The sequence below is a fragment of the Lathamus discolor genome, chromosome 5, assembly GCF_037157495.1.
Source record: "Lathamus discolor isolate bLatDis1 chromosome 5, bLatDis1.hap1, whole genome shotgun sequence".
NCBI classification, from domain to species: domain Eukaryota; kingdom Metazoa; phylum Chordata; class Aves; order Psittaciformes; family Psittacidae; genus Lathamus; species Lathamus discolor.
The window spans coordinates 116,561,642-116,573,820 of NC_088888.1; the positions used below are offsets into that span (position 1 = coordinate 116,561,642).

Below are 12,179 nucleotides of genomic sequence, written 5' to 3' on the forward strand. Positions count from 1 at the left end.
GCTCCATCCCTGGCAGTGTTCAAGGCCAGGTTGGACAGAGCCTTGTGTGGGATGGTTTAGTGTGAGGTGTCCCTGTCCATGGCAGGGGGGTTGGAACTGGATGATCTTGAGGTCCTTTCCAGCCCTAACTAATCTATGATTCTATTGATTATAGCCAGATTCATTCAAGTCTTCAGTTGCTGTGAGGTTTAAGACTTGCCCTGTTACATAAATGTAAAGCTCTTGGCAGCATGAGCTACACCGGGGAGATGATGTCCACTGAGCAGCTCAAGGTAGAAGTGTACTACCAGTTAGCATTTTCTGTTTGTTCATCAGCTGTTTATGTCCCTTCACCTCAATTAGCTCAAAAGATAAGAAGGGAGAGTGAGGGAAGGACATACAAAAGTAACCTGATCTTCACCCTAAAGCAGCTGCATGCCCATACTCACCAAAAGCAGTAGAAAGGAAGAGAGAAACACGGAGGAGTGCCCAAATAACTGCACTGCACAGCTTCCATAAAGGATGTACCCACTACAGCAAGGATTGATTCCACCAGCAGAGGTCTCACACCTTCCCTTGAGAAAGGAGCTGCCTTTAATTCTCCACCTACATTCAAGGTTAGGGCTTTGTTTCTGTAAACCACTTTCTGCTTAGCCCAACCATTCTGAATTTAGCAGGATTTAAAGCAAGGTATTTTATCTAATTTGGACATTTAGCAAAAAAAACCCAGATATGCTTTTAGTAAAAACACACATAAGTGGTCCTGAAACACTGAAATAAAGCCCAGAATTACTCAGGGGGCTGTCTGCACCCCATGCAGTTTTTCCAGTAACCCTTTCTCATTGAAGAGGGGACAAACAACTACGAACAGCAGTTTTGTTTTCTTTAGAGCAGGCTGCAGCACTGCTTGAAGTCGAACAGGCAAGATCCAGGTGAATACTGAAGCAACTCAGCCAAGGTTCAAATATTTTATTTTGTATTCATGTAGTATGAAGGTTCTTATAGTTCCCACAACGTATGATGGAGCATGCAGAGGAAAAACTAAACATTCAACATAAATCAGTTTTCCCCACACAAACTGGAAAAAAAAAAAAAGAAAAACCCCACCAAAAAAAACCCAAAGGAAAAAAAAAACAACGAAAAAAAAAAAAAAGGAAAAAAAAAAACCAACCAACCTCATCCCTCCCCTTCCAACCCCCCTAAGGAAATAACACTAGCACTAGTTTCTATAATGCCAGCCAAGATATGCACAAGCAAGTAAGAGAAATCAAAAGCATTTGCTAAATGTCTGTAACAAATACTTATGTACAAAAAATTCACAAAAGACTAGTTCCCCCTCGAAGCAGAGCACATGGCAGTTGACACTGGAACAGATGCAACCACTGGCTGGGATTATAAACCACGTACTGATCCAGAGGAAGAAAAGTTAACATGTAGTGGAGATTTTTGTTTTGAACATTAACATTTACCAAAGTTTGGCAACATTTATCTTTTAAATTATGCAAATTATGTAAACAAGAGGAACATTTCAAATCGATCTACATGCAAAACTTTATGTCATGCAAGGACACCAAGCACCTGGATTTCTCTCTCACAGACAGAGCCCATGATGTGCAGCACTCAGTTGAAGGAACAGCTATGGCAGACAGGTGCTTGACTGAAGTAGGTTCAGACAACCTGCACTTCCCACTGCTGATTATAAAACAAACAATTTTTTTTCTCTTTAATAGAAAAACTACTATACAGGAAAGATGAACTGTCCTAAAAAAATCTAGCAAATGTTTTTCTTCCAGCCAATAGTACCACTGCAGAAAAGGGAAGGGATGATATAAAGTTGTAAAACATGGCTCACTACTTTTATATCACACAAATATATCAAGTTACCATCCGTTACAAATCATGATATGGACAAATCTAGAAAAGAAAATAATTCCCCAGGCAAAGGACTGGAGAACCGCAAGAGGTATAAATTTAGATAGTGTGAAGTTTTCCTCCTCTATGGCATAGGTTAACAAGATTTTCCCCCTGTATGAATCCTATATACATATATATATATAAAATATTACCAGTTATTTATGCTACCTGTAGTATTCTTTAAATGCAGAGGGGAAACTATCATGGTTGAAAAACAGAATTTAAATGGCAAGAACATTTTCTAACCTAAGTACTGTAGAAAATAAGTAGATGGGAATCCTGCAGAGTTACATCAATCCTAATTTCATTAAGCTAAGCACAAGAAAAAATCATGGATGTGTCTAACACCTTGAGCAGCTGTATCTAAAATGAATCCAGAACAGCAGATCTGCCTTTGCTTCAGGACAGCTGTAACTGCTCCCAATTCCTAGATGACAAAATCTAGCGGCCATCAAAGCATTCCACAGTTACTATATGCACGAGGGCTAGTTCTTGGCAGTAGCATTAAACTATATTCTCATATTAAGTAGAACTGTACTAAGTTATTTAGCAAAGAGACACAGTCCCTGGTAATATATTAACAGGTATAAATAAACTTAGTCTCCTGTGTTACAAAAAATGTAATTAAGGTGAATTAATAAGAAGCAATGCTTTGTCAGCCAGTCAATATATAGAAACATCTGAACAGTCACAGGAAAAGGAAAAGAGCTGACCTAACACCCAGTTAAAATTTTACATTCTTCTACTATATATATAAAACTGTGTGAAATAAAAGTAAGGATGTATATCCATATATTGAACTGTTAATATTCTGCTTGGCACTTTGTACTCTAGTTTTGTTTCTGAATCAAGTATATTAAATTAAAGCCCACCTAGCTACTACATATAGAAAGCTACATATATATCTATATATAAATACACACACACATATATATATATAGATAGATATTTCCTTGTTATAAAAGATGAAGAAAAATAAATTAAAAAGCCAACCCCTTCCCTTTCTCCACCACACTGATATGCTCTTTCCATCTTTGCTGTCCTTCAGACTTTAAAGTGCTACACTGAGTTATTGAGAGAATAAAAGTTCAATAACACTTAGTTGGCTTCATGAGGCTCATGTTGGAAAATGTGGCTTCACAGAGAAAATACTTCCATTTAAATACACAGAGAGCATTGCTGGACGTCTTGAGCAGATCTTCAGAGATGGAGAAGAAAGCAAAAGTGTTGGGTGGTGCCCTACAGAGTCACACATCTACCACCATCTTTTTGTGGATATCTAGGCCTCCTACAACCTGGGAGAAAAAAAGTGTTTGTAAGTAGATGAGAACTGAAAAATCAGCAACACGCAAAGAACACGCCTGATTCAGAAGATGCACTCAGGGTGATCATAATTACAGTACTTCCCTGGCCTCCCCAAACTAATTTGCATCTCATGCACTGCGAGATAACATGAATGAATTACGTATGAACCAAAGTAGTTGTATTAGTACGATCTACACACTCAGGTAGGTCTGAAAAACAGTCTAAATGACACCATTTTGGCTTTCCCTCTTTGTCTCATATTCTGACTTCGTATTATGTTTCTGCATGTTAAATGAAACACTGACTTCACTTATGAAACATCCTATAAAACTGTGCCTCTGTACAGGAGAAGCAAAGGGCCTTCGGAAAGGCAGCAGGATTACTGACAGAACTGCATGCACCCAAAAAGGAATTACCAGTGTTCAAAGGCACACGATGCATGCACAGAGAAAGGAAAGGAAAAGGTGCGAGGTCAGAGGAAGTCTTGTAATGAAGACAAAATTCAAAGGCCAAATAGTATTGCCAAATGTGACAAATATATTTTTGTAGCTAGATGGCACAAAATTCAAGAAGCTAAACTGCAAGAACAAGAGATCATAGGAATTAAAGGTGTCTTGTCAGGAGGTCAACAAAAACTGAAGAAACTAAAATCCCAATAAATTAGGAAAATCAAGCCGTAGTACAAGACAAGGAGTCTGGGCAGAAGCTAGAGGACAAAAAAAAAGGCTATGTTATATTGATGGATGGTTAGAAGACAACAGGGCAAGAAACACGTATTTCACTAATGCAGGCATTTGCAGGCTGCAAGTCTTTGAGTTCTTTGCAGATGACCATGTGTTTTCACAGGATGTCACAAAAATAACTACTAAAAAAACATGCAGACAACAGAGCCTTTTTATTTTAGTAGTTCGGAGAAAGGGCAGGTTTTTTCCTTTAAGCTTGCACTGATCATGAAAGTATGAACGAGTTATGTTTGAAGTTGTAAATTCGAAGAGTAGGAAACAAGCAGTGCTTGAGTGCCTGTTGACTCAGTGCTAACCCAGGTGTATGTTCATTAATACACCATTTAAAATTAACACAAAAACATTCATTATTGCCATTTTCAATTGTTCAAGTTTCAATGTGTTTCGATTTAAATTTAAAACTTGCTGTCAACTAATTAAACAACCATACAACATGGGTGACAATCAACCAGTTCAAGTCTCAAGTGCTACATTCAAGCACCCTGCTCAGTAAACCCCAAAGTTTTTAAAACGTGCCTTTCAACTGTTTGTCCCTTTCAAGAGCAATACTTGAGCGGTTACCCTGCTTGTAACTGACACAAATCCTGCTACCCTGGGCCTTGTAAAACCCCTGTGTTCTGCAGATGGTGATAATCTCCCCAGACCTCTCCACACTGTGCGGAGATAAACCTTTCTGAAGGGTGATCTGGAGCAGACACTCAGTTTAGAGACTGGGGGATTAACCTACAGGTAACCTCTGTGGCATACACTTCTCCCCTCCCACACCACCCCCGACAGGACACTTTTTGAAAGAGACCTGCTGTGCTGCACTCGTGTTTTAGCGCTCCGGTTTTACAGCTTTCAGATGGTTTGATGTACTTTGCCCCTACCCTCAGGGAACAGGACATGCTGCCCACCGTGCTCTGATTTTTTTTACCCCATGTAGTCCATAAAGCAGCCAGAGCCATTTAAAACAAAAGTGCTGTTTCTTTTTCAATCAAATAACTGTTGAAAACAAGGAAAACCAGCTTCCTGCGTCAAGCCAGTCACAACTTATCTTTAAAGAGATTAGAATCCAATACATGTCTTCATGTCAGGCATTTTTTGTCTACATACAAAAATAGTTTAGGATTGGTCTTGTGTTTAGTATGGCATAAAATGGCACAGAAATTACCCTGTAAAAGTTCCTTTGCTCTGAGCGATCTCTTCAGGCATGCTGGATTCAAAGGGAAAGTCTGCATCCTGAAGGAACCTATTCTTGACTGGCTCATACGCCCTAAAGACACTGTTCTATTGGAAGCCATTAAGACAAAAATACCATCTATAATAAAGCTGTGTCAAAGAGTGACTATTGCCAAATCACTCTGCTTTTATCATCTTGCCCTTTATACTATTTACCATTTTTTCTTCTTTTTAGAATTCAAAGGTATCAAAGTTTTCTTTAGAGGTTACTTACAGCACAGAATTCTTCAAAGGATATTCTTCCATCACCATCCTTATCTGCATTAATTATGGTTTTATCTACAATTTGCTGTAACTGAGTGTCTTTGAGATTGTTCCCAACCATCATCTTCAGCACCTGGAAGAGCTCTCCATTTGAGATGTACCCATCTTTGTCCATATCATAAATGCGAAAAGCAACTGCAGAAGATAGAGGTATATAAAACTTTCAGTAACAAATGTGGTCATAAAAGAGCAATATACATTCATGTGCTTTGCACTAAGTAATGACACAATCCTGCGCAAACTGAGAAAAAGCCGGTGTTTTAAGTGAGATTTCTGACAGCCTTGGAACCAGAGACAATATAAAGAATGCTACTGTGGAATTTAAAAGAAAAACCTCACTTGAGAATTGTCAGCTGAAATAGTTTTAGCACCAGCAGTAAAATAACTATAAACACTGAACTGGAAAACCTTTCCCACCACAAGGTAAAGCACCCACGTAGCAGCTAATTTACAAGCACAAAAAATAACAACATTCCAGGAAATAGATTAATCAAAATCCTACCTGATTGCTTTGCTGCAAATATGGCATTAATACTGAATTTATTACTTATTGGAAAGTAATATGGATGTATACCTACATCCATGCATGAACCCATCCCTTCCACACTCCAAAGGCCTGGGTCACGTTGTGTTCCTCAGACACAGTTCTCAAAACAAGAATTTAGCGCTGTTCTACAATAGCAGCAAAAAAATCTGCTTTACGGGAGCGTAAGAGTAACATTAAAGCACATTATTACACAGTTCTGTGAAGTAAAAAGAATGGGAAGCAACTGAAGATATTCAGAAGGCAGCCTCCTCATCAAACCTTCCCCACAGAACACTGGCAAATTCTTCCACAGATGTGTGCAAAAAGCTTACAATCTACCTTCATCATTTCCCACTGGATTTGCAGATTTCTCAATGTTGACCAACAGAAGCATATTTTTGAGAACTAAGAAAATTTTGTTAAGGAAAACTCAAAATACTTACACCTCAACTTCTGTTCCTTATCCCCTTTGACACTGAACTGGGAGACTCCCTCTATAAATTCTAGAGAATACAAGAAAAATATTTACAAAAAATGTATTTTTTTTTAATAAACCAAGGAAAAAACCATTCAGAACTTTTCAGAAATTGTAAGAACCTAAATTACCCTAAAATCTTTAAGTTTTGTGACATTTAAGTGTCTAAACTTTCATACTTACATGTTCTTTAGTAGGAAGTACTCCAAATCCAACGCTGTGCTCACTGACCAGACTTGTTCACACCAGTATTTAAGTAATGTTGTTGCCAGACTTTCTTAAGAATCTGATCTAAAACTCTTAAGATCTCTACTAAAGCTACTCCAGTGGGGATTCTAATTTTACAGCTCATTATTTTCTCTAATTAAAGCAGGAATTAGACCAGAAGTTAAAACTGCTCTAATAGAAATTAAGAAAAAAAACCAATCTATTTTGCTATTAAAAAAAAAATAAAAAAAAAAAAAAAAAAAAAAAAGAAGGAAAATTAACATTGTTCAACCATGATGCCAATTCCAGGAGCAAACTCCTGAGTTGCCAAGAAAATAAAACCCTGGGATGTGCTGTGTCTGGTTAAGATCCTGTAAGTAGACTTCTTGGGAGTTTTGGGTAGTAAAGGCAACAACAGAGCGAAACCAGAAGCTAAACTGTGGTCAGAAAGAACACAGAGGTGCAGCAATACAGCGTTAGGTTGAAAGGCCTACTCCAGTTTGAACAAGTTTTGTGACATTTAATCAATAATTCAGGTATGATTTATCAATAAAATGCTGACTTGACTATTTTAGCATTATGCTTAAAGATTAATCTAAAAAAATAAAATGTTTAGGTCTTTCAACAAGCAAAACGTAATTTTGCTTTTCTTGCATTATAGAATTGTTTGGCTTGGAAAGGACCCTTAAAGCTCATCCACTTCCAAACCCCTGCCACGGGCAGGGATACCTCCTGCTAGACCAGGTTGCTCAAAACCCCATCCCGCCTGGCCCTGAACACTGCCACGGATGGGGCAGCCACAGCTTCTCTGAGCAACCTGTGCCAGTGTCTCACCACCCTCACAGTAAAGAATTTCTTCCTTACATCTAATCTAATCTAAATCTCCCCTATTTCAGTTTACCATCTTTTTCCTCTGAGCTTCCCTCTGACAGAAATAAATAAACTAAATGAACAAAACTTGGCCAGATGACAGCAGCAGCATTCATTGCCACTTACTGCAACAGCATCATTTCACCATGGAAAATTGTTTTTGACAACTTCCTGTTCCCACCCAAGAGGGACAGCTCTCAATAATTATATTAATCACAGCTCAATGTCACATACAATACAGCATCATCTTTTATCACTGCTTATTTTTCACAAGGGGATTTTGAACAACTATATACAACAATTACTGCTTTGGAAGCAGATACCAAGAAAAAGTCTCAAAACCTCAATGTTCTAGTTACATGGTAGTTCTCTCTACAGAAATTTAATGGGTTTTGTAAAGGTTAGTAGCTTTTATATTTTAACATTTTATTTAAAATGTCAGCCTGTCGATAGGAGTGAGACTGAAGAGCTTTCTAAACTTAAAAACTCATTAACCTTTTCTAGTCATAGAATAATTAGGGTTGGAAAGGACCTTAAGATCATCTAGTTCAACTTCCTTAGGCAACCCATTCCAGTGCCTCACCACCCTCACAGTAAAGAACTTCTTCCTTAGATCCAATCTAAACTTCCCCTGTTTAAGTTTTAACCCATTACCCCTTGTCCTATCACTGCAGTCCCTAATGAAGAGTCCCTCCCCAGCATCCTTATAGGCCCCCTTCAGATACTGGAAGGCTGCTGTAAGGTTTCCATGCAGCCTTCTCTTCTCCAGGCTGAACAGCCCCAACTTTCTCAGCCTGTCTTCATATGTCATGAGCAACAAGACATACTAAGTATTACCTTGAACAGAAGTTAGACATCATCACTTCTAAGGGTCAGAGGCTGTTTTAACACCAACCGATAGTGAAGATTTTTAATCTGCTGGCCCTTCTAATCACAAGTATTTAAGATAAGTCTAAATTTTGGAGGAACATACTAAATCCAAACTTGCAGATTTCACTTGAAAGGTCTACCTAAGCTCTACCTAAAATAACCCTGTAAAGGAAGTGTCAACAGAAAAATCTGGACCACTTCCACAATTTAGAAAGCTTTTTCAGAATACTCCCAAGAAAAGACAGATCTAACATTTGGGTAAATACAGCTTCTGCACAGACACACCACTCACAGTCTACCCAGTTTTTCAGTCTCTTCAGCGTAAGAATATACTTCAGATTAGCACCACAAAGAAGAGTCTGAATTACTGCACTTCAAGAGATACTTAATGAGCAGTCCTAACTCAGTATGCCCTGGAAAGCTATGACTAAACAATACGCTTTTTTAAGCATTTCGCTCAGGAGTGCTCTAATGTGCCAGAGAAACTAGTTTTACTGGAATTCAGTTTCACAAGGAATTACGACTTTATTTTGATTACCAAGTTTTTCTTCTCCCCTCTTCTCACCGGAAGCAAGATTTGAATTCTTAAGCTCCAGAAATTCAATTTATTAGGAATTCTGCTAAACAGTCACAAAGCACCATGTCTTACCTTTGAAGTCCACTTCTCCATTTCCATCTGTGTCAAATATATCTATTACTCGCTGTACTAATGGATTCTGTTGCAATTCAGGTAAAGACATGAACTCTTCCACACTCAGAGAACCAGAGTTGTCCAAATCAAGCTTCTTAAATCTCTTTCCTAGCCGTTTGATTTCATCAGCATCAACTGAAAGGGAAAAAAAAACCCAACACCTATTCTCAGAAAGGCTTCGGTAAACCCTTTGCCAGTTAAACACAATGCACATTTCACTGCCTTCCTACCAGAATTTCTCTTAGTTTACTACAACTGTTAAAACACTCCTGAAAGATTATAAAGATAAAATCAAATTGAAGACAAACACAAGCCTTTCCATTTTTTGTTTTAAATAAGCCTTACCTTTTTTCCTCCCTGCACCAGCCATAATACAGTTAGCCTCGTGACTCCCTGGATACCCCATGCTGACACAACATGTTTAAGGATTGAGGGTGCTTAGCTAGTTCTTAGTCAGACAGCTCTTACAAATACCAGGTATGAAGAAATTAAGGAAGAGAGGGAGTTTTCTTTGAAGGCTGTAGCACTACAGCTAACTGAGACTAACACATAAGAAAATCTATTAGTAAGCATGTTAGCAAAACCAGTGATTCTTCAGCACACCGAACATGGGATCTCCTGGGCTACGTGCCAAGTGAAGCTGGTTAACACGGTCCCACTGTTGATCAGTTATGACTCAAAACATCACTTGGACAAGACCCAGGATAATTTTTCTTCTCCATCCCAAGCAGGAAGCAGGCATACTTGTAGCCATGACCTGCACACGCCTGATTTTGTTGTCCCAGAACTTCAGTTTCAGATCCTGCAGCAGCACCACTTATTTATCCTCTGCAATTTAGAGAGGATCTCAAAGCATATACCCGGTACCCAACCTTACATTTCAGACTTTGCCAGGAACAAACTAAGTCTGTGAATACATTAAAATGATCAAAAGGAATCTTGTACTCTGTTACTACTGAAAAGCTAAAAAAGCTTTCCCCACAACAACCAGAAAGTTCCCTATCAGCAGCTTCATTTACAACATCAAAGTTAGTTCATTAACTGCTCACCATGTTTGGGTATGAAGGAAGAACCAAGATTCCTAGAAGTCCTAGAAAGCATCCAGCACACAGTAAACAACACACCGTATAGAACCTGCAGCTTTCCAACTCCCCACACCAATGCCTTTGGCAGCATGAATAGTCTCCTCAACATTTCTCAGCTCCATTCAGTGTGTTTGCTCCAACAGTAACAGAAATTGCTTCTCAACTTCTACCAGGCACATACAGACCACCAGATGCACTTTCCATTGTATTAACACCTCCTTGCCTTTTGTAAAAGTGCAGCATAGAACCAAACAGCACTTACTCTTTCCAATACATAAGGTCAAGCTAACATGCACAGCTTTATGTTTGGGAATTGTAGTCTATTCAAAGGCCTGATCCTTTACCAAGGCAGTAATGAACTTCCACTTAAACTTCTCAATATCCTTCTCGCAAAACCAACCAAACACAAACCCAGAGATGTTCACAACTGTGCTATTTCAGAATGAGAGGCAGAGAACACGCAAGGAATACAGAAGCACAAGCTGATCTTCTGTCAAGGTTGGTTTTTTTTTTTTTTTGGCCTAAATAGTAAATTCTGACATTCTCCATTAGTCAGTCTTGGTAACTCCTTGCCAACTGCTGAGGCAGAGAGCAAAAAAGGTTCAGTACTCCCAGAACAATCTTCTCTTTGCTGTACCAGCAAGTGACAGATCTGATTCTGCCTCTAGGGCTATAAAAATAAGGCTAAACAGCATCTGCAGAGGCTTACAAGTCGTTTCCCCGGTTTCTAGTCTGCAATTTGGTATTTCAGTTAATTAGGCTCTCGACTACCGTAAAGCTACAATTCTTTTCTTCACCAGGTTACGTGGTAGCCTAGTACATGATTGAAGGTGTGCCCTTAACAGCACGACACCGCACTGCAGCATCAAGAGCACATTACTGTTGGCATAACTACACAGAACCACCTTCCCTCCCAGATCATGCAAAAGGTACCATACCACCACAGGGTAAGCTGTGTACAGAACATAACAATGAGACTAAAAGGCAACAGTATAAAGAGAATGGCAAAGCAAAGCTGACAATTAGCCCCTAAGGTTGCTTATGAGTTCACCAGCACAAAATGCTTCTTCTTACCAATATACTGAAGGTATCTGCCAACTCTTGCTTCTGCCCACAGAAACTCTTGGGTTTCCATTTTCCTCACAATCTTAAAACTGCAAATGGAGTCAGTCTTTGAAATGGTTGGCTCAATCTACCTTCACTCCCTGCCCTGCTGCCAGAAAGCTGTTAGACCCACTGGAGTTTAATGCAAAGCTGCCACCCTGGCAAGCTGTGAACATGGGAACCTCATTTCTACTGCAAGCTCTATTCCAGAGTTGCAACTCCCACAGGAGTTAATGTCCTAAAAAAAAAAAAATAATCCTCACAGCATCTGAAAAAGCACAAAATTATTAAGCATGGCTTGTCACACGACATATGTAAATGCATTTTCCAATGTAAAATGGATGTTTGAATAGGCGCAATTTATACCTATATTACAATAATGCACATAAGGACTTGTCCAGCCAGCACATCAGTCTGCCTCGACTTTTATTAGTCATGGTTAACATGTTGTCCTGGTCCAACCACAACTCTCCTGCTTCCCTATCTAGACTCAGAAATCAAGACTGACTACATCTTTCAAGTAACTAGCCATTATTTTGTAAACACAAATCCCTCAAATGATCTATTTTGAAATCAGAAGTTTGCAATTGCATCTAGAACTCATGCTGAGAAACCCTGAAGTAAGACCTGTGATGGCTATTAGAACTATTTCCTAGTGGGAAAACCAAGAGCAATAAAAGGTACATGAATTATTTCTTTAAAAAACAAATTCACTTTAATAAAACCAAACAGCAAATGGAAAGTATTATCTGTAGTGTATATAACATGCTGTCATCCTCCTACCAGATCAGTGAACTCCCACTTCCAATATTAAGATTAGCACTGACTAAAATGGAACAATTTAAGCCACCTAAGCAGCCTCAAATACATTATAGTTCTACCATTTGACAGATTCAGAACGGAGAAAAATGAAAGTAGCATTAAC

At 38.8% G+C, this 12,179-nt stretch overlaps 1 protein-coding gene across 3 annotated transcripts in view; it reads right to left on the reverse strand.

Annotated features, from left to right (window-relative positions):
• Window positions 1-933: 933 nt before the first annotated feature.
• PPP3R1 (protein phosphatase 3 regulatory subunit B, alpha) overlaps window positions 934-12,179 on the reverse strand; it is a 45,672-nt gene continuing 34,426 nt past the window's right edge. For all 3 annotated transcript variants that reach the window (XM_065682283.1, XM_065682284.1, XM_065682285.1), the window contains 4 exons: window positions 9,024-9,200; window positions 6,396-6,455; window positions 5,377-5,561; window positions 934-3,188 (listed from right to left, as the gene is read on the reverse strand). In XM_065682283.1, the coding sequence (XP_065538355.1) occupies window positions 3,141-3,188; window positions 5,377-5,561; window positions 6,396-6,455; window positions 9,024-9,200 (470 nt within the window). In that variant the 3' untranslated portion in view covers window positions 934-3,140. The remainder of the gene's footprint in view (window positions 3,189-5,376; window positions 5,562-6,395; window positions 6,456-9,023; window positions 9,201-12,179) is intronic.